The sequence below is a fragment of the Diceros bicornis genome, chromosome 36 (genome assembly GCF_020826845.1).
Source record: "Diceros bicornis minor isolate mBicDic1 chromosome 36, mDicBic1.mat.cur, whole genome shotgun sequence".
Classification (NCBI taxonomy): Eukaryota; Metazoa; Chordata; class Mammalia; order Perissodactyla; family Rhinocerotidae; genus Diceros; species Diceros bicornis.
Genome location: NC_080775.1, coordinates 23,794,270 through 23,817,184, shown reverse-complemented (window position 1 = coordinate 23,817,184; position 22,915 = coordinate 23,794,270). Strand labels below are relative to the sequence as shown.

General features: G+C 42.9%; 1 protein-coding gene across 8 annotated transcripts in view; it reads right to left on the bottom strand.

Moving 5' to 3' along the window:
- KIAA1217 (KIAA1217 ortholog) overlaps positions 1 to 22,915 on the bottom strand; it is a 293,303-nt gene that overhangs the window by 15,604 nt on the left and 254,784 nt on the right. For all 8 annotated transcript variants that reach the window (XM_058532571.1, XM_058532570.1, XM_058532577.1 and 5 more), the window contains 4 exons: positions 12,547 to 12,722; positions 7,432 to 7,562; positions 6,744 to 6,891; positions 3,221 to 3,668 (listed from right to left, as the gene is read on the bottom strand). In XM_058532571.1, the coding sequence (XP_058388554.1) occupies positions 3,221 to 3,668; positions 6,744 to 6,891; positions 7,432 to 7,562; positions 12,547 to 12,722 (903 nt within the window). The remainder of the gene's footprint in view (positions 1 to 3,220; positions 3,669 to 6,743; positions 6,892 to 7,431; positions 7,563 to 12,546; positions 12,723 to 22,915) is intronic.

Sequence of the window (22,915 nt, the reverse complement as noted above, 5' to 3'; positions counted from 1 at the left end):
AAAGCTAATTAATAGTTTGGAGATTTAATGTTGGGGTGAGAGGAGGTGTAACACACTTAAAGCGCTGGTGAAATAACGCTCCAGTTTCCAAGCCGAGGGACACTTCTGCACCTCAGACAAGTCCGACCCTTGTGCTGTCTGCTCCATCTTCTGTAGCTAAATGGGCTGCCATTTAAGCCCAAGGGATATTCGTTCACAGAGAAGCAAGCTCAGAAACCCAAATTCATTCATTAAATTATTACTGAGCACTTACTCCATACTTCTACCAATACTAATAAAAAGGGACACAGAGAAATGCTTTCGAAGGCATGTATCCCACGACCAAGTTTTCGTTTTCTAAATTGAGTTTTCACTGTGGAGGAGATGTTCAAACAAACAGCCACAAAACCCCAAACACTCACTAGGAACGAAGAACCCTAGGTCTTCGTTCCACTTCCATCAAAGAATTGCTACACAGCCTCTGGGTCAAATTTTCTTATTTATAAAACGGGAGGTTATTTAGATGACCTCTAAGCTCCACCAAGTTTTACAATAAGGAGAAATCCATAAAAGGTATTTTTAAATACCTGTACATTTATTTATTTGTTTATTTGTTTATTTATGTATTTATGTGTGTGTGTGTGTGTGTGAGGAAGATGAGCCCTGAGCTAACATCCGATGCCAGTCCGCCTCTTTTTTGCTGTGGAAGATTAGCCCTGGGCTAACATCCGTGCCCATCTTCCTCTACTTTACATGGGGCACCACCACAGCATGGCCTGACAAGCGGTGTGTCTCTCTGCACCCGGGATCTGAACCTGTGAACCCCAGGCCACCGAAGCGGAGCGCGCGAACTTAACCACTACACCATCGGGCCAGCCCCAAAATATCTGTACGTTTTTTGAAAGAACATTTTCCTGTGATTTTGAGATGGCACATTAATCATTCCAGGAGGCTGGAGTGGAAATTAGCGCCAAGATTAGTGGAAGCCCATAAGGTAAGAACATAATGTAAGACTTGGAAAAGGCCCAGGAGATCATGGAATCAGCACACTTTACACATGAGAACACTGGGGCCCAGTGAGATGAAGGACTTGCCCAAGATTCACTCTATATAATAAGAGCCACACCCTCACCATCCTTTTGTTGTTAGTGCCATGGAGTGGATTCCAACTCTATAGCAGAGCAGAACCCTGCCCAGTCTTTCCGTGCCATCCTCTCACTTCCAGCGCTCTACCAGACACTGCTCCACTGCTATCCATAGGGTTTTCAGGGCCAATTTTTTCAGAAGTGGGTGGCCAGGTCCTTCTTCCTAGTCTGTCTTAGTCCAGAAGCTCTGCTGAAACCTGTCCCCCATGGGTGACCCTGCTGGTATTTGAAATACCGGTGGCAGAGCTTTCAGCATCCCAGCAACACGCAGCCGCCACAGTCTGACAATGGACAGACAGGTGGTGTGGGTCCCTGACTGGGAAACGAATCTGGGCCACGGCGGTGAGGGTGCAGAATCTTAATCACCAGACCACCAGGGCTGGCTATTGCCATCCTTACTCTCCTTTATTTTTCTCCCTAGCATTTATTATGACATATCCTTGTTCTCTGTCTCTCCCTACAAGCAGCTAAGTTTCTCGAAGGCATAGATTTTGACTCTTGTGTTCACTCCCTACCCCCAAGTCTCTGAGGGCCTGGGCCGTAGTGGGGCTCAGTAATATTTGTTGAGCGAATGAAGCTCACCCCATTTGTCAGTGGCAGAGGTGGCAGGAAGGCCCCGGTCTCCTTACTGTGGATCAGGTCATCTTCAGAGATAACTCATAAGTCTCCCATTAAAACTCAAAACAGACACAACAAAGATAACTATGTCCAGCGAGTTCTCAATAGATATTTGTTAAATAAACGAGTTGTCCTACTGACATCCTTTAAAAATGGGGATGTTTCAAGCAGCAGATCACTAATTCTCAGGAGGAAATGTGTTTTTAGTTTTCTCCCCTACCCTGCTAGGCACGATATGACAGAATCACCATCGGCCAATCACATTTCCACCCCCTCCTGTGATATACACTTTGTAAATAGCTGACTTGGATTAGAGGCACAGTACTGACTCTGGAGCATAGAGAAGCTACCTAGCGTTCAGAGGCCCAGTAGCCATGACTGCGGCCTTAGCAGTTTTAAGAGGTCATTTCCTGTTGAAACCTCAGTTATCCACTGCTAACTTGCAAGAGAGGCAAGGATGGTCAGGACCAGGTTGCTGGGGATAGGGTAAGGAGTAGGGGAAATGTGGGGTAAGAGCAAGGAGAGAGCTAGGGAAGCAAATGTGTTATCTGAGCATTGATACCACGCATGATAAAAAAAGATATTTAAAAACATAGCATGTTTTCTCTCTATGTTGTGTGACCTCAAGACCTAGCTTTCTCTTTCCATTGTGACGGCCTCTGCCTTTCATTCTGAGACTACTGTAAGAACTTCCCATGCAGCTCCTTTAATCCTAGACCCACCACCTGAGTCAGTTCTTTACTATTCCAGATTAATTTCCTGAAGATGCCATTTTTTTAATCACTGGTCCAAGCTGCAGCATCTCTCTGATGTCTACACAGTAAACTTTAGACATCTTGGTTTTCAGCCTGTTTTGTCAGCCTTATCTCCTCTTTCTTGTTCCAGTTACACAGGTTACTCATGGCCCCAGCCTTTGCCCCAGCATTCCTCTATCCTAGAATGCCCTCACCACTCTTCTCTGCTTACCCAGATTCTACTTATTTTTCAAGATCAGTGGCAAACCCTCCCCAGGCCTGCATTCACCAGTGGTGTGGCTGAGCCAGCACACACTGGCTTAGAAGAGCTGATTGTCACATTTCTTCCCAACTGCATGATCAGTGATGTCATGTTGTAGCTCAAAATCAGCAACAGTGGGAGTCCTCATGGAAATTGGCAAATGCTACAAATCAGGGCTTTTTCCACCAGAGAGCCAGTTGTTAAATACTTAACCAGCACACCACTGTCTCACCTACCTACAGGTTAGGTATCCTTATCTTTCTCTGAAATCTAATGACCTTTCTCTTAATCTGGCCATTGAAACCCATTTGTAGTTTAAAAAAATCTATCTTTCCGATAGACATATCTATCCATCCATCTTTGGTAGAAATATATCTTTGACACATGTATTATCTCTACAACCAGACTGTAAGCTCTTTGAGGGAAAGGACCATGTGTTACACTCCTTTATGGGGTTATGAAAAATGGAAATAGCACTCTACCTCAATAGACACCGCCCTGTTCTTGGCACTCACGCTGTGGATTTCCTCAATGAACAAGCTCTGCATGGTGGAACCGTTCATGGGCGTCTGTGGGGACTGAGGAGCCTGTGCCGACTGCAGAGCAGAGGTCACTTCCTGAGTGACAGCTGGAGAGCTGGCAGGGTGAGGACCAGTCCCCCCAGGTAAGTGCTGCGCAGGGTTCAGCAGGGCCGAGGAGAGCTGGGAGGTCTGGATGACCACGGGAGAGCTCTGCGCATGGTGAACCGTCAAGGGCACCACTTCTGACTTCATGTCGCCCGGGACTCCTGTGCCACGGAGGGGCTGGCCTGGGGTGTGGAGTGCCTCCTCCTGGGTCTTCAGGACTTCTGCGGCAGTGGCCTTTTCCATAGCGACATACTGTGCGGCCTGGGCTGCATCTGTACCTTTCAAGAGCCCATCGGTGACATGTCTGGGAGAAACCATGCACAGCAGCATTAACTTTTAAAATAGGTAACTTTCATTTTATTATTACAGTGTATTTGAATGCTGTGTCATTCCAAAGCCAGGCAAGATTTTGTTGCAAAATTAAAACATTCTAAAACCCTCAGGGTTGAGGGTTTCCATAGCAACTTCCTAAAGCCCTTGAATTGCCTCCTAGTTATCTCTGGCAGCTGCTTACTCAGTCCTTTCCTCAGGAGATGGTCTGTCTTTCCCTTTCCACCAGACTGTTGTGCCCAAACTGACGAGATTCCATCACTGTTTGGGTGGGGGTGGCATGAAGTGAACACGAGTCTAACGATATCTCCTCCACCTGAGCCTAGCCTGGACAGCTCTCAAGATGCTCAGCTCTAACCCCAAAAGTTTCCTAAACCATCCATACTCGCCTCCTTTCACTGCCAAACACCTTGGGAGGGTAGCTTATATTCTAGTTCCTTCTGCCTGCTCTTTCTGTAGCTCAGCCTGGTGCCATCTGCCTTCCCCACCTGGACTTAATCAAGCCTTGCTGCAAGGTCAGCAGTGACTCCTAATCTAACAGCTGGGTTAATCCTTATCATCCTCTGCTTTTTGGGTCATTTGATGCTATTTGTCCATCTCCACCCTTGGTGCAGTGGAAAAGACGTGGCCTTTGGGGTCACACAGACTTGTGTCTGCATATCAGTTCTACTGTGTTCTAGCTACGGAATGTCAGGAACTTCACCTTTTTGAACCTCAGATACTTTTCTCCAGAATGTAATGATGATGATGATGATGATGACAATGCCTTCCAATGCCTTCTTCAGGGGTTGTCGTTAGGATCAATGTAGTTACATGTAAGACAGTGTCAAACATGGTACTTCACTCATAATTTTTAGTCACTCATTCCCTTATTAAAATGCTCTTTTTTTTTGACTGGGAAAGGACATTGTATTCTACGACGCTCCTCTGCTAGTCACTTCTCTGTTTCTTTTGCTGTTAACTTTATCTACCCTGTCCCTTCAATCCCCAAGGATCTGTTCCCTCCCCCCGCTCTCATTCTATCATGCCATCTCCTCCATTTTCAATAATCGTCTTCATGAAGGTGTCTTCCAATTCTAAATTTCTCTCTCCCTCTCTCTCTCCCTCCCTCCCAGCCTCCCTCCAAGTTAGGAGGGACCCCCCTCTAACTCTTTCTTGAACTTCAGTCCACATTTCTAAGCGCCTAGCAGGCAGCTCTGTTTGGATATCCTTCCAGCTCCTCAAATTCAACATGTACCAAACCACTTCAGCATCGTCCCAAGCCATGAAGTTGCTCTGAACTGTGACTGTCACCTGCTTTAACTTCTCACAGTGGCATTAGGACATATGCGTGTCCTTGGGGGCATGCGTATTCCTACCTTCTTCCTTATGTCTTCCACAGTGCTGAGTATAGCATGTTATACACAAAAGATACCAGGAAAAGTTAATAATATAAAGGCTTGTGATGGGCAGCCTGATGGTAGCTAAAATTTCCTTTATTTTTATTTCAAAGTTACTTAACTGGTTTTATCTATCATTCTAACCACTGAACATTTATGGGACAAAAAATCCTACACCATTTAAAACACACAATCCCATCTTGTTTTTAGAACCTGCATTCCCTGGAGATAAGACAAATGCTGAGCTACATCACTCTGTGCGGCTCTAAAAATTTCTTTTAATTGTTTTTCAGGGAAGAGGAGGGAACGAGGCGGTGTTACCTGCCAGCCTGCTATCTATTTCCACTTGATAAGGATGGTTTGTTTTAGGCTTTGCAGATGGGTTACCTCATGCAGGTAGGAGCTTAATGAAGAATTCTTTTAACTGATTTTTATCCTACTGGAAGAAAAAGTTCACTCCGTCAATTTAAAATGAGTGAATCTATGAGAAAATGTAACTCAGGTACAATTTTTTCCTGTACCCAGTCAGATGTGATCTCTGCAGGAGGAGGCCATTGTTGTTTTAATTCAGAATTCCTCTGGCATCCTGGAACTTATGTAGGTGATTATATGGCTGCTTTGTAGTGTTATCATCTCAAAAGAGGCTCTTTCTTGCGGTCATTTATTACTAGAAAAATCTCAGTTGCTCCTTACGGTTAATAATTCATCTAAAAGTCAACTGCACATTTAATATATTTCTCTTACAAATTTGATCAAATGATGATAGTTAGTGATTAAAATATAAGAAAGTTTTCTATATGTCACTTGTGTTTGTGACCTGCTCTCAAATCTGGTCTGAGATTTGAAGGGTAACGTCTCTGCAATTTCCTGGTTCTATTAAATCAGTGAACACTCAGGAACTGCCACTGTTGGGAAGTGGTTTATTTGGGGTAGTTGTGCCTATTTCCCATGTGAGAGGGGAATTTTTTGTAAGGGCAGGGGTCCTATGTGTCTTGTTAATCACTATATTCTTAACACCCAACACCAGGGCTGGAACACAGAGAAAGCCCAAATGTTACTGCCTGCCTGGCTGTGAGATCAGAGCCACAACAATTCTGGAGTCAGACTGTCGGTTCACACCCCAGCCCCATCTCCGACCTGCAGGGAAACTCCCCAAACCTCCACTGTGACCCTCTTTTATGGGCAGGCATATCCTCGGTAAGGGTGACTGGCCCATGCCACTCAAGGGGGTGCATTTCTCTTTTCTAGGTAGATACTCTTTCAGTAGATAATTCAAGAAAGACTTTATTTCTACTCACTTTCTTCTAACTGAAGTCATCTATGCCCCTGACGTGAAGGAGGCTAATAAAATATTTTGATCCATTCTTTAACTTCAAAATGTTATTAAAAAGAACCACCTTCAAATGATTTTTTTTAAAAATGTTTACTGTGTTTACTTATTTTAAGCCCTAGGATGTGCCAAACACAGCAAGCCTGTGCTGAAGAATCAGGACCTCGAGCCATATGGCAATAGAATATCCAACTCAGAAGACTGGAAATAAGACGTGATACGTCACGAAAATGGAGACAGGTCCCAGGAGCACAGAGGAAGCCTGAGAGTCCAAAACCTTGACCCCCAACCTTCCCAGCACATCCCCCTACACCTGATGCCCCTCAGGAAGCCTGCTCACCTCCGTAACATGGTCAGGGTGTCGGTCATGCCCCGCACTCTCTGTAGGAGACTGTCCAGCCTGTGTGGCTCTTCCTTCAGAAACCGCACGGCCTCTACTTCTATGCGCAGGATGGCTCGCATCTTGTTTTGTAAAGTTGGAAATTCTCCTGCAGGCAGAGAGCAGCTGGTGAGTTGTAGGAGAAGAAGTCAGAATGGCAAGCCCCCATCCCGCACCCCAACAGGGAATAGGGTTGAGAAGCATGGGTTTCATCAGCCACAGTTCATGTATCTTCAGGAGGCAGACAAGGTCAGACAGAACTGGGTTCAGTGACCTTGGGCAAGGGCAGAGCTCTAGGCCTCATGTCCTGCCTGGGCATTTGGGATAAGGTCAACCGTCCCTTAGGGCTGTCTTTAATGAATTTGGCGCAGGTGCCCTGGGGCACTGTAAGAGCCCAGAGAACAGAAACTGTCATCAGCATCATTTGGTCCTAAATCTTACAGCACCCACTACGACACATCCAAGGAGACAGGGATGTTTGCCTGTTCTGTTCAGTGATATATCCCTAGTGCCTAGAACGGTGCCTGACACACACAGGTGTTTGATGAAAATACGCATGCATGCGCAAATACATCCTTTGCTATTTGACAGATTTTTAAACACCCCAGAAAACACACTTCAAACTTCTCCCTTCAAGGAGGAAGCTCACCTTTCAGGGTAGCTACAGCTTCTCCCACCTGTCGCAGGAGGAAAGCCCCATCTTCCACGTCTTTTAGAGTAACTACTCGGCCAGCCGATGCGGAGTCCTTCTTCAAGTCTTCAACGAAGTCTTCGAGCTCACTGGGGGAGCGAGCAGACCAGTAGATGGGAGTGAACACGGAGGCCCTCAAAAAGGACAGGTGTGGTAGCAAGGGCTCACCTGGGCTGCCCACTGTGTACTGTGTCCCAGCCCCACCCCTCGCCTTCCACTGAGATGGTGGCAGCACATCTTAGAAGAGTAGCTTGGTTTGGCTTGAAACATTCTGAGGTGTAAGGCAGGTGCAAGGTTTTCCCAGAGCCTGATCACGGGGAGGCCCAGGTTGGCCAGAGGGAAGATGGTGGCTGGCTGACAAAGGACCCACTCTGCATTTTCAGTGGTGCTGATGCCAACTAAGGAGGGGCCTGTGCACTTTGTGATGTGACAGAGGAGAGAGAGAGAGTGTGCACGCTGCAGGGGAGCAAAACAAGTAGCCAGGACTGGTTTATATCAGGCTTCTCAACCTTGGAACTTGACACTTTGCGCTGGATAATTCTTTCTTGTAGGGGCCTGTCCTGAGCATTGTAGGATGTTTAGCAGCATCCCTGCCCTCTACCCACTAGATGCCAGCAGCACCCTCCCCCAACTTGTGACAAACAAGAATGTCTCCAGATATTGGTAAATGTCCCTGGGGGAGAGGAGAGAAGGGGAAGGGAGCAAGCTTGCCCCTGACCGAGAACCTCTGGTTTATACCAATTGTCCCATCAATAAGGATTGACTTTCCTCTCCAATCTACAAAGAGAAAAAATGATCACAGGTCTGATTTCTGGGGGGGTGGGGGTGGGGGGGGTGGTTCTCTCTCTCATACACACACACACATTCCTTAGGGTACTGCCACTCCCAACAGCACTAAATTAAGATTTTCCACTTCAAAAAACCAACCAACCAACCAAACAGACAAACCAACAACAACATCCTGTCTCCTGGGCACATTAATAACCCCATCCTAAACGCACGTTTATATTATTTCAGTTCGCCTGTAAATCTGACAACAGAAAACCTCTCTTAAAGAAACGGGAAAAGAACTTTGAGAGAGGAAGAACCACTAGGTGGCAGTAAGTGAACAGCTATTCCCCATGCAGGAGCCATGGCTGTGGAGCAGGCAGTGGGAGAAGAAGAGGCACAGTGTCTCTGCAAAAAGACCGCCCACCAAGACCCTCCGCACTAGGTGGGCAAGCGGATGGAACTGTGGATGGCGTGGCAGCTGCGGGAGAGTCAGGCAGGACGTCACATATGTTCAACAAGGACCAGGAGGCGAACAACAGATGCCTCCACCTTCAAGAAGCGGGATGGAGTTTTTGATGCTTTCATTCTGTTATGGAAAAGGGACCATAATTGCCTATGACCCCTTCAGATGAAATGATGCAGCTTCAGGACCAAAAGGGACAGCCTCATTTGCTCGTTGTGCACATCTGCAAACTATGGAAAGGCACCCAGTGTTAGGTGACCCTGCCCACAGGAAACTTCCTATAGCTACCGCATCCCTGAGGCGGAGAGAATGTGGGCCGTCTCTCAGAAGAGCTCTAAGTATAGTAACTCTGTATGGAAAAGTTCTTTTCCATTTCGTAACCAAACAATTACTTTAGTGTGTAGACTGGACACACTGTCCAATCCTTCTAAGCTTTGATGGAAAAGCTAAGACCCAAATTTATCATGATTCCATTAACAACCCACAGGCCTGCCAGGTCGCAATTAATATTCCAAGGAGCTGTCATCTGATCCAAAGTCAGTCTGCCTAAAATTCTATTTTAATCTTCTGCACAATGTGTCACTTGGATTTCATAACCCTGCACACAGGAGACGCTTAAATGTCACAGCTTTTCCTTTATTGATCATGGAACATACACAAATGTGTACTGATATTACTGTACACAACAATGTCACCTCTATTCATATGTTTATGATATCTATTATAGATAAAGCATTCAAATAAAATTTGTTCATTCAAAATGTAAAAGAGGGGCTGGCCCAGTGGTGGCTAAGCGCATGCGCTCCGTTTTGGTGGCCCAGGGTTTGCAGGCTCGGATCCCGGTCGCGGACCGGCGCACCACTTCAAGCCATGCTGTGGCGGCGTCCCATGTAAAGTAGAGGAAGATGGGCACAGATGTTAGCTCAGGGCCAGTCTTCCTCAGCAAAAAGAGGAAGATTGGCAACAGATGTTAGCTGAGAGCTAATCTTCCTCACCAAAAAAAAAAAAAAATGTAAAAGAGACCATAGAGCTAAAATGAATACTAAGAGTAAATTTTCAATATTATAGTAATCAATATGACTTTTGAGATATGAACTCTGCTCAAAAGAATGTCAGATGTTCACAGATGCTAGGGTTTATAGGTAAATCCATTCTATTTGTTGAAGTTGCTTTTCATTCTACCTTAGTTAAAAAGAAAGCATTAATTTGTTGAAATATAGTTCATCTGACTGTTATTAGAAGCCTATTATTTCCATGTAGAAATCTACCAAAGAGAAATTATCTTGATCCAATTTCTCTCTGTAGTTGTAGACCCAAATTTCATTTCTCTACCATCTGAATAGCTCACCAGCAACTTATCACGATCCCCAAGGGAACTTAATTTCCAGTGTGTGTGAGTGTGTGTGTGTCTGTGTGTGGAAGGAGAAAGGCAAGGGGAGGAGAGGAAGAGGACTAGGAGGAGGGGGGGGAGGGGGAAAGAGAGGTTGAGGGAAGATAGTATTTTTTTCCTAATGTTTCAGAGTTGAAATTCCCAGCTGTCTTTTGTAACCCGCTCTGTCTTACCACTCTGATCCATCCAATCAGTCCATTTTGCATTTGATTCCTTTTCCCATTCCAATTTCTACTACTTGAGTCAGGCTTTACTGACTTCTGTCTGGACTGTTCTAGTCCTTTCCAATATGGTTTCCCTGACGCCAATCTTTCCCCCCTCAGTCAGTCCCGACATGATCGCTGGAAGGACCTATCTGAAATACAGCTCTGACTTTGCTACTTCCTTGATAAAAAGCTTCAGTGACCTCCTCATCAGGACAGGCAGTAACTCTTAAAGGGGAAGATGCTTCAGAATCTCCTCTGTACCTTTGTAAAATGCACACTCCTAAGCTCCCTCCAGAGAAATTCTGAATCTGGGGTTGGACCCAAGAACTTTCATGAAAAGCCAGAAATCCAGGTTTCTGTTACATGATCTTCCCATCTTGGTAACCAGGCCAGACAGACATCAAGCAGGCGTGCAGGGCACAAGTATGGTCTAAGATATGGGTGGGTACCATGCAAATGCAAATGGCGCAACCCAAATATGAGACATGATTAGTATCTTGTACCCAACTCTCCCACCAAACTGGACTACCCCCAATTCTCCAAGGACATCCTGCACCTTCCTGGTCCCGAGTCTTGTTAGTTCGCAGGGTTCCTCTGCCTGGGAACCCCCACTCTGTAGTCTCCACTGATGAAGTCCCACCTGTCTGCAAGGCCATCTCAGTTCAGTCTAATAAACCATTTGTGAGACCCTACTACGCATGGCACTGCGCGTAGCCTGGGGGAATATAAAGAATAACCTATTTCAGTTTAAGTCTTCCTGATCCCTGAGGCCAGAAGCAATCTCTCCTTTGTGTAGGATCACCTGGCACCTGTAAATCATCTGTTTTGTGCTATATGCATATTCATAAGTTCTGCTTTGCTAGATCCTCAAGGGGCCCTGTGCACATCTTATTCATGTGTGGCCATCCCACTAAGCTGACCAGATAAAATCCTCTCATGACATGTTTATCCAACTCCCCTTCCTTTTCATTCCTATACTGGGCTACAGTCTTGGGATACTATTGAGCTTAAAGATGCCTTTTCTGGGCCAGAAGCAAGAGTTATCTCAGCTAACCAATAATCACAACTTTCAAAGGAATGAAATGTACTTTTTCATAATTTAATTGGAAAATTTATAAAAATATTATTAAAAGGGTATATATTTTTAAAGAAGTTTTCAAGAAGAATCTTGAGACCTACTTTTAGACAATTGGCCTGTCACAAAAACATTTCAGACAAATAATAGCCTTATTACCTCATGGAGGGTGATTAACTGTCTATAAATGCATGAGCCAAATAAAATTTTAGAAGCTATTTTGAGATGTCGAACAGTGGTCAAATGTAATTTTTTAGGAAAATAATAACTCAAATTGAATTTTTTTCTCTAGACTGCTACTCAGGAACATTGTAATTTTAACACACATTGGGTTGGTACCTGAAGTGATATAAACTACAGCTCAGATACCAGATAGGTGATAGAAAACAACACTTTCCATGATGGAAACTTCTGGTGATTCTGGTCATGAGAAGAATTTGAAAGTTACTCCCTTACAATCCCAATTTGGGAGATTCGAGCTTTCCAAGAAACAAAAGAATTACCAACACTAGAAGAACCCACAAAAATTACTCATTATACTGAAAGGTGAAATAGTTCTACGATAAATCTTCATTGCATAACAAAACATACATTAACATAAAAGATTGCCTGCCCCAGGGGCTGGGAAGTAATAAAACTCTGCTCATTTCAATAGTGGGACTTGATAGATGCTTTCAATAAGAACTTTATAAGATGAGGAACGTTCAAAGAAGCATCTTTCATTCTGGATCGGACATCCTTTACATTTAAATTTTTCTTTCACAATTTTAACTAAAGTTGAATAATAGGATGACAATTTTAGTGCTGTGTTATTTTGGCTATTAGTTTTAATTTATTGAGATTAAATGCAGACTTCCTATTTTACCATTGGGTTTTGCCATTTGCTCCTTTTAATTTTATGTTCCTGAGCCCACAAAAGAGTGTGGTGCCCCAACTTTTAAAGAGACTAGCTTAAGGCACCTGAGGATTGCTGAATTCTTTGAGCCTGGATGCAGGGGTGCTAAGTGTCCTTGGATACCCAGAACCAGCAGAACGCTAACTTGTACACAGTAGGTGCTCAATAAAGAGACAGGGAGGGAACACCACCGAGAAAGGGCCTCCTCATTGGCAAAGACACATTACCTTGCAGGTTAAACAGCTAAACACGCAGCCAGTGCCAGGCACTCACCATAACTTCTTGACGATCCTCTCCTCCTCACGCAGGTATTTTTGTCTCTCTTGCTCCACCAGGACGCGCTGTCGTTGCACGGGATCCTCCAGTCTCTTCATCGTTTCAATCACTTTGCCACTGATCTCCAGCTCAGCCTTCTTCATCATCGCCCTCAGCAGCTCCTGGTTCTGCAGCTGTTGAACAGAAGAACTCAACCTCAATTAGCTCTGCCTGACGGACATCGCGGCGAGTGAATTCCTGGCAGCCTTCTGCGGTGGGTTTGGATAAACAGCCCCGCAGCTGACTCTTTCTTCATTTCAATGAGAAAGGGAAGGGAGCAATAACTGTATATAATACTCAGCCGGTGTCTGAGTTTTAGCGGCCAACTGACAACCAGACTTTCATGTCTGTGTCTACAAAAAATTGGATCCTTTCTACACTCTGGTCAGAGCATCACGGACAACAGGCATAAACCCCCACTGACATGTTTTTATCAGGAGCAGCCAAGAGCACCAGTTTTGGAGCCAGGCAGACTTTGGATCAAACCCTAAACCTTCTCCCTGCTACTGTGAGACTCTGGGCACGTTACTTAGACTCTCTTGGTCTCCATCTTCTTATCTCTAAGGATGAGGATTCACTTCCCTGGGCTGGGCTACTCTGAGGATTAAATGAGACACCGTTTGGTATACAGTAGCTACTCAACAAATGTTGATTTGGCTATGGACTATTTCAGCGTATTAGTTAAAAGAGAATCTGTGTCCCTCTTGTTTATATGGGTCCACATACCAAATACCCTGTAATCCCAGGACCTGATGTTGATGGTGCCAATGATAATGATTCCAGATGAGTCCAAATCGCATGGAAATTTACTAATTTCCTGGACTATACCTGGGCCACTTGCATACATAAGATCACAATTTCCATAGTTTCCAGAGCACTCTTCTTTCTCACCCTAGAGAGTATGGGATATGCAAATTTGCATCCAGGCTTCACAAGAATCTAGTCAAACACTTGAGTCCTGTTTCCAAGAAGGTGTTAAGTATTTCCCTGGGGCCGGACAATTTTCTGACAGCGCATACATCCAGTGAATTCATTCAATCAGCCTCCAAAACAGTAATTATATTACACCTATTATATTATCCCCAAAGTTCCCCTGAAATTTCAATGAGTTGTTATTGTTTCCTTTGTTTTCTGGTTTTGTGGACCGTTCTACAACTACTGTAGGTCACCTCATTGGAGTGATATCTTAGTCAACTGTCTATTATCTGTACAGATTGAGGGGAAATGCCATCTGACCATGTTACCACCCGCTGGAAACCTCATCATGGCTTCCCTTTTCTCTGAATAAAGATAAAACACTTCAACATGAGCCACGAGCAGAGCCACCATCACGTTCCAACAACAGCACGGCACAACAATCAACCGGCCATCCAGAGAGACCCTGCCTGGGTTCAATTACTAGTTTTACCACTTGGTAGCTGTGTGGCTGCGGGCAAGTTGTTAATCTCTGTGTCTATCCATAAAAGGGTAATAGTTCATATCCCATAGGCTGGTAATGGAGATTCGTTATGCTTGGCACAAACCCGGCTCTCAGTACATACCAGCTATTGTTATCAGGGAGCATAATGCTTGGGGTGGAGCCTGTGGTTTTGTCTGGGAGGGAACCAAATAAAATGTGCTACTCTTGGGTAACCTCCTCTATATGACTCATGATCATGCTCTCACTGCTTTTGCTAATAATGTCTTTTTATTGTGGTCTTCAAAACAGTCAGTCAGTATATTGCTGAAAGGCACCATGTTTGCAGACAACGCACAGAGGTCAACTTCCTCCTACGCTCTCTGCAGCTGCAGCTCTGCTCACAAGGTGTAGGGCAGTCTGGTCCTTTCCTACATTGCCAGCCTCCTCACACTGCATGCACCTACACTGTCTGCTGAGGCCACATGAACATTCTTTCAGTTCTTCTGACTGGCCAAGCTCCTTTCTGCCACAGGGACTTTGCACATGCCACTCCCTCCACCTGGTTAATTTCTGCTCTCCACAGAGTCTCCAGGACACAGTGCCTGGCACGTAGCAGGCATTCAGTAGGTATGTGTTGAATGCATGAATTAAGAAGTAATGTCAGTAATAACAGACAACGGAGAATCCAAAATTCTTTCCTAGATGGTAGAAATATGGAGTGACCCTGGGGTCAGCGCTAATGCCCTTTCTTACTCTGACTGCAGTTCTTGTTCAATACACACAGCAACACTGCCTGCTATCAAAATGGTATGCTCCAATTCCATACCATGTGTCACATCCCACAGAGCTATTTTCTTTGGGGGGGGCAGTGAGGAAATGAGTGGTAATGAGTATGTAAGGAACAAATAAGTAGATGATTAAATGTGTCTAAAAGTGACTGATGCCTGGATCCACCCCTGAGAGATTCTGATTTAACGGGTCTGAGGTGCAGCCTCGGCACTGGGAATATTTTAAACTCCTCAGATGATTCTGATGTGCCACCATGGATGAGCATCATGGTCTAAGAAAAGGGCTCTTGAATGGATAGATGACGTCACTGTGCCATGAGCTGTATGGCACAGCCCTCTGCACCCACTCCTCTTGCATAAATCTCACAGACAAGCTCCAATAAAGTTACGGTCCAGTTAGCAGTGGATATTAACAGTGGCTATCAAGCTGGAAATTATATTGCTAGAATATTTAAACTCCTTAAAATTGAAAGTTGCAAGATGGGAAAGAGAAGCGCTGAGAGCTTAAGGGACTCGTGTCAAAGTCCCTCGGTCACTGCAGGGCAGAATCAGGATGAGAACTGGTCTTTTGAATTCAATCCAGTCATTCTTCAACCACCATCTGCTAGAAAGAGAATGCCAAAGAGCATGGCAGGGGGCACGTCTGTTTCCTTTCCAGCCACGAGTACAGTTTCTGGCACACAGTGGATACCCTACACGTATCTGCTGCATGAATGACTCTCGCTACAATGTTTCTGAGAAGCCTACGACATATCAGAAGAAGGCAACTGTATGTAATATTCAAATTATTCAACTGGTAATATGATCAGATCCCACGGAAATTATTCCACTCAAAGAGGAGTGAGGGAGAGAGCTGCTTGGAGTTCTAGGCTGTAGGATCCTCCTTCCCAGAAAGAGGGGCTTACTGGAGTCAGCTGGAGGGACTAAAGAGGGAATTCTCCTTAACCCACTGGCTGGCACATGAGCAACAATGAGTTAACTGTGAAGGAATAATCGTGCACAGGCTCTCTTGCCACTTCCCTCTAGTCCCCCAGCCTCCCTGCCTGGCGTTCTTGCCACCGACTCCAAGACGTCATCCTAGCAGTGCATAAAAAGTGATGCTGAAGGCAGGATGTAGGTCAACATCTCTCTCTAAAAGCTTCAAATAAATTAGTCATCAGCACTTCCATTCATTACCTTTATTTTTGCTTAGCAGCGATACCTACATTTTGTTAACTTAAAACAAACACACCGCTATTAAGGTATAGTTTACAAACAATCAAATATACCCATTTTAAGTGCACAGGTCAATGAGTTTTGACAAATGTTGACACCAATGTAACTACCACTAAAAAGATAAGACAACATTTTTTATCACCCTAGAAAATTCTTTTATGACTTTTTGTAATCAGTCCTCCAACCTCTAGCCCAAAACTACCGATCTATTTTCTGTCCCTATAGATTAGTTCTTCCTGTTCTAGAATGTCATTTAAATGAAATTATACAATATGTAATCTTCTGTGTCTGGCTTCTTTCCTTCAGGATATTATTTTTGAGATCCAGCCATGACGTTGAGTGTTGAGTTCATTCTTTTTAATGCTGACTGATATTCTGTTGCATGAGTAAATCCACGTATGATTTAGTACACTGTACGTAATAAAATTTTTATATTTTTACATATTGACTTGATTATGGTGATCTTGCTTAAATTCACTTATTTCTGGTAGCATTTTTTGTAGATTCTTTCCGATTTTATATGTACACAATCATGTCATTTGTGAGTAAAGCCATTTAGACTTTCAGTTTCCCATCTGTATGCCTTTTATATCTTTTTCAAGCTTTATCACACTTGCTAGGATTTTCAGTACAGTACTAAATGGAAGCGAGAGAAGGCTTCTTTAGTCTTATTTCCAACCTTATGGGGAATGTGTATAGTGTTTCACCATTAACTATAATGTTTTCTGTAGGGTTTTCAGACGTGCTTTATCAGGTTAAGGAAGTTTCCTTCTACTCCTAGAGTGCTAAATGTTTTTATCAGCAGTATTAAATTTTGTCATGTTTTTTCTCCCTTTTCTGAAAAGATATGATTTTTCTCCTTTATTCTGTTAATAAGGTCAAATACATTGATTTGTTTTTTTTTTTTATTAAAGCAATCTTGAATTCCTGGGATAAAACCCCGGAAAATGTATTATCCTTTTTATATATTGCTGGATTCAATTGCTGCTATTTTGTTAAGGATTTGTTACATATATTTTCACAGGGGATATTTGTCTGTGGTTTTCTTTTCTTATAATATCTTTGATTGGTTTTGCTCTTAGAGTAGTGCTGGCTTCACAAAATGAGTTGGGAAGTATCCTCTATTTTCTGAAGGAGTTTTTTCCTTCAATAGTTTTAAAGAGGTCATTCCACTGTCTTCTAACTTAACTTTTGTCTCTGATGAGTAGTCAGCGTTAATACTTATTTATGTTTCCCTGTATGTAATGTGTCTTTTTTTCCCCCTCTGGCTGCTTTTAAGATTTTTCTATTTATTCCTGGTTTTTAGCAATTTGATTACAATACACTTTGGTGTGGTTTCATTTGTGCTTATCATTCTAAGGGTTTATTGAGCTTTTTTGGTGTCTGGATTGATATTTTTCATCAAATTTGGAAAAATTTCAGCCATTATTCCTTCTAATATTCTTCTCTTCCTCTTTGACCACTTAATATTGTTCCACAAATCACTAAGTTTCAGTTCATTTTCTTCAGGCTTTTTTCTCTCTCTACTTCAGTTTGGACAGTTTCTACTGCTATGTTTTCAAGTTGACTAATATTTTGTTTCAGCAGTGATTAATCTTCTATTAAGTCCATTCAGATATTGTGTTTTTCAGCTCTCAAAAGTTCCATTTAGATATTTTTTATATCTTCCATTTCTTGTCTCATTGTGTTCATGTTTTCCTTTAAATCCTTGACAATAATTATAATAGCTGTATTAAAGTTCTTGCTGCTGATCTCATTATCCCTATCATTTCTGGTTGGTTTCCATCGGATTTTTCTTAAGGTTGTGGGTCACGTTTCTCAGCATCATCACACGTCTAGTAATTTTTGACTGGATGCTGGACATGGAGTTCTGGATTTTGTTGTTTTCCTTTACAGATGTTGGACTTTCTCTAGCAGACAGTTCAGTTACTTGTAAATCTTTTTTTGTGCTTTAGAGACTTGTTTTTAAGCTTTGTTAGAGTGAATACAGGGTAGCCTTTACTCTGGGGTTAAATTAGTCCTAAGACTGAAGCATGACCCTTCTCTGATCTCTACTGAATGCCCCAGCTGATTGATAAAGCCTCTTTACTCTTGCTTGTCAAAATATGAACATCTCCCAGCCCTGTGTGAGCTCTGGGAATTTTTTTGTTTATAGCCTCCCACTTTGTTTTTGCCTGGCTTAGTGGTCTTTCACACTACACATGCTTGGTCTAGTATTCAATAACAGACTCACAGATTCATATAGTTCTTCCTCCGCAGAGCTTCCTCGTATTTGGTACTCTACTCCCCAAATTCTAGCTGCTTCAGCTCTCTACACTTTGATCTTATCCCCTCACCTCAGTCAGACTGCCAGTGCTCTGCTTAGATTATCCCTTTCTGCATCATGATCTGAAAAGCGCCTCCAGGCAGAAAGGTGGGTCAGGGTCACGTGTAGGTTTCACCTCCTTTGTTTCCACTCTCCTAAGAATCACAATCCTGTGTTGTCTGTTACCCAGTGTCTGAAAACAGTTGTTTCATACAGTTTATTTTTCAGTTTTCTAGCTGTCAACAGTGGGAAGGCAACTACAGTTGCAGTTACCCCCTCAGTGCTGGAAACATAAGTTTATTGAAAATAAACCGAACCCGGGCCGCCAGCAGCAGAGTGTGCGCACTTAACCGCTACACCATGGGGCCGGCCCCAGTGCCTTGATATTTTTATAAAAGTACTTTGACGGAAATAATATTCTTGGCCATTAAAAATGTGATTGGACCAAATAAGTTATTCATATCAACTTCATTAAGAAACTAGGAAACTGCCTAAACCTATTTCACTGACCTCAAAATGGACATGTACCTCACATACTCAATCTTGATTTCTTAGGTGAAATCTAAGACTATTGGTCTTGCCAACAGTGCACAGTAAATTGAACTGATTTTTCTGTCTAGCAGTGACACTGAACAGTGGTTATTCCACAAATCATGAATTTCCATGATGGCAGCCAGACCCCAGAATAACTCCTGAACACGTGAGTAAGTTTCCCAGGCTGTAGGGAACAAGGGAAAGGATGCCTGGTCACATCTACATGCTGTCTGAGAGAAGTCTCCCCATCTTAGACAGCCTCTGTGTGAAGGTCCAACGAGGACCTGGGACATTGCATGGCAGCCTAATTGTCAACCCCTGTACTAGTTCCATTTATTATTTCTGCCTTATGGGGAAAACAGGTCTGGTCTGCTCAGCACGAGCCAACCTCCAGTGTGCTTTTCTCAGGGATACACACTCCCAAGACCATTATTTTGGATGTCAGAAGATAAACGAGATGCTGGCACATTTCTATGAGGCACTATCTTATAAAAAGACACCTTAAGATAACTGTACTGAATTATATCATTTCAAATACAAGGGCTCTGTGTACTGCTATGTTTCTTTTTTATGTTGATGTTTTACCTCCTTAGTAATCTTAAAAATGGAACACTAAGTTCAGAATAACCTCATTTTTTTTTAATTTATTTTTTTATTGATGTTTTAATAGTTTTTAACATTGTGAAATTTTGGGTTGTACATTTTTGTTTGCCCATCACCATATATATGTCTCTCTTCACCTCTTGTGCCCACCCCCCACCCCCATTGCTCCTGGTAACCACAATACAGTTTTCTCTGTCCATGTGTTGGTTTATATTCCACATATGAGTGAGATCATACAGTGTTTGTCTTTCTCTTTCTGGCTTACTTCACTTAACATAATACCCTCCAGGCCCATCCATGTTGTTGCAAGTGGGACGATTTTGTCTTTTTTTATGGCTGAGTAGTATTCCATTGTATATATATACCACATCTTCTTGATCCAATCGTCAGTTGAGGGACACTTAGGTTGCTTCCACTTCTTGGCTATGGTGAATAATGCTGCAATGAACATAGGGGTGCATAAGCCTCTCTGGATTGTTGATTTCAGGTTCGTTGGATAGAGTCCCAGTAGTGGGACAGCTGGAACGTAGGGCATCTCTATTTTTAATTCTTTGAGGAATCACCATACCGTTTTCCATAGAGGCTGCACCAGTTTGCATTCCCACCAGCGGTGTATGAGGGTTCCTGTTTCTCCACATCCTCTCCAACATTTGTTGTTTTTTGTCTTTGTGATTATAGGCATTCTAACGGGCGTGAGGTGATATCTTAGTGTTGTTTTGATTTGCATTTCTCTGATGATTAGTGATGTTGAACATCTTTTCATGTGCCTATTGGCCATCTGTATATCTTCTCTGGAGAAGTGTCTGTTCATTTCCTCTGCCCATTTTTTGATCGGGTTGTTTGTTTTTTTGTTGTTCAGTTGTGTGAGTTCTTTATACATTATGGAGATCAACCCCTTGTCAGATGTATGTTTTGCAAATATTCTCACTCAGCTGGTGGGTTGTCTGTTCATCTTGATTCTGGTTTCTTTTGTCTTGTAGAAGCTCTTTAATCTGATAAAGTCCCACTTGCTTATTTTTTCTTTAGTTTCCCTAGTCTGGGTAGGCATGTCATCCGAAAAGATTCCTTTATGACCAATGTCAAATAGTGTGTTGCCTATATTCGCTTCTATGAGTTTTATAGTTTCAGGTCTCACCTTCAGGTCTTTGATCCATTTTGAGTTAATTTTTGTGAATGGCGATAGCAGATGGTCCACTTTCATTCTTTTGCATGTGGCTGTCCAGTTTTCCCAACACCATTTATTGAAGAGACTTTCCTTTCTCCATTGTATGTTCTTAGCTCCTTTGTCGAAAATTAGCTGTCCGTATATGTGTGAGAATAACCCCATTTTTTTTTTTTTTTTTACATTTTTATTGATATTTTAATGGTTTCTAACATTGTGAGATTTTGGGTTGTACATTTTTGTTTGTCCTTCACCCCATATATGACTCCCTTCACCCCTTGTGCCCACCCCCCACCCCCACTTCCCGGGTAACCACAGTCCAGTTTTCTCTGTCCATGTGTTGGTTTATATTCCACATATGAGTGAGATCATACAGTGTTTGTCTTTCTCTTTCTGGCTTATTTCACTTAACATAATACGCTCCAGGCCCATCCATGTTGTTGCAAATGGGACGATTTTGTCTTTTTTTATGGCTGAGTAGTATTCCATTGTATATATATACCACATTTTCTTAATCCAATCGTCAGTCGAGGGACACTTAGGTTGCTTCCACTTCTTGGCTATGGTGAATAATGCTGCAATGAACATAGGGGTGCATAAGCCTCTTTGGATTGTTGATTTCAGGTGCGTTGGATAGATTCCCAGTAGTGGGATGGCTGGATCATAGGGCATCTCTATTTTTAATTCTTTGAGGAATCTCCATACCGTTTTCCATAGAGGCTGCACCAATTTGCATTCCCACCAGCTGTGTATGAGGGTTCCTGTTTCTCCACATCCTCTCCAACATTTGTTGTTTTTTGTCTTGGTGATTATAGCCATTCTAACGGGCGTGAGGTGGTATCTTAGTGTTGTTTTGATTTGCATTTCCCTGATGATTAGTGATGTTGAGCATCTTTTCATGTGCCTATTGGCCATCTGTATATCTTCCTTGGAGAAGTGTCTGTTCATTTCCTCTGCCCATTTTTTGATCGGGTTGTTTGTTTTTTTGTTGTTCAATTGTGTGAGTTCTTTATATATTATGGAGATCAACCCCTTGTCAGATGTATGTTTTGCAAATATTCTCTCCCAGCTGGTTGGTTGTTTGTTCATCTTGATTCTGATTTCATTTGTCTTATAAAAGCTCTTTAGTCTGATAAAGTCCCACTTGTTTATTTTTTCTTTAGTTTCCCTAGTCTGGGTAGGCATGTCATCCGAAAAGATTCCTTTAAACCCAATGTCAAATAGTGTGTTGCCTATATTCGCTTCTATGAGTTTTATAGTTTCAGGTCTCACCTTCAGGTCTTTGATCCATTTTGAGTTAATTTTTGTGAATGGCGATAGCAGATGGTCCACTTTCATTCTTTTGCATGTGGCTGTCCAGTTTTCCCAACACCATTTATTGAAGAGACTTTCCTTTCTCCATTGTATGTTCTTAGCTCCTTTGTCGAAAATTAGCTGTCCGTATATGTGTGAGAATAACCCCATTTTTTATTAATCAGGACTCAGAATAAGGAGATAAGGGACCAAGAAAAAATCGTGCGAATTAGAGAAGTAGGATGTATCCATTCTCTCTTTAGGCCAAGTCTCATCTGGCCCCCAAAGAACTTGAACCACCTCTTCCAGAAGCTTCTCCCTCCCCTCAGCCCACAGAGAGGGGTAGAACTGTAGTCACTTCTGTGAATATGGGATTACCTTGGTAAAATCCAAGTAAGGTGGCATTTTGGAAAAAGAGGTAGCTCATTGTTTAGAAAAAGTAGGCTTTTTCTAAATCATACCAGATAAGGTAATAAACAAAGATAATCGTCTTTTGAAGGGAACATTTGTTAGGTACAAGACTTCACCTGTCTCCTTTTCCATTGTTGCCAGCTAATTGCAGCCCCAGCTGCTACCTGGGAATGGGAACATAAGAACATAAAAGTTCCCTATAGCTCTTGCCTCAATTATAACTAAGTAGAAAACACATCTGATTAACTACTGGGAACGAGGTGCCTTGTTTGAAGTTAGGCTTTGAAGTCACTGGGTGTGTCTTTCACACTTACAGCGTGGCGGATACCCCATTTGTTTCTGCTTCACCCTTTGTGATAGCTGACTGAGATCTCGACATTTCCAAGAGGCATCTCAATGGACAGAGCATTCATTATACTGGGAGTAGTTCTTATTCTGGAACATTCTAGAATCACCAGTGCCTAGCCTCTGGTCCACACCAATGAAGTCAGACTCTGGCAGTGGTGCTCCAGTATTGATATTTTTGTCAAAGGTCTCAGGTGATTGGAATGGGTAGCCAGGATTAAGAACCATTCTCTTAGAATGATAATTTATGTGAAATTGGAGAGCAGGGAATT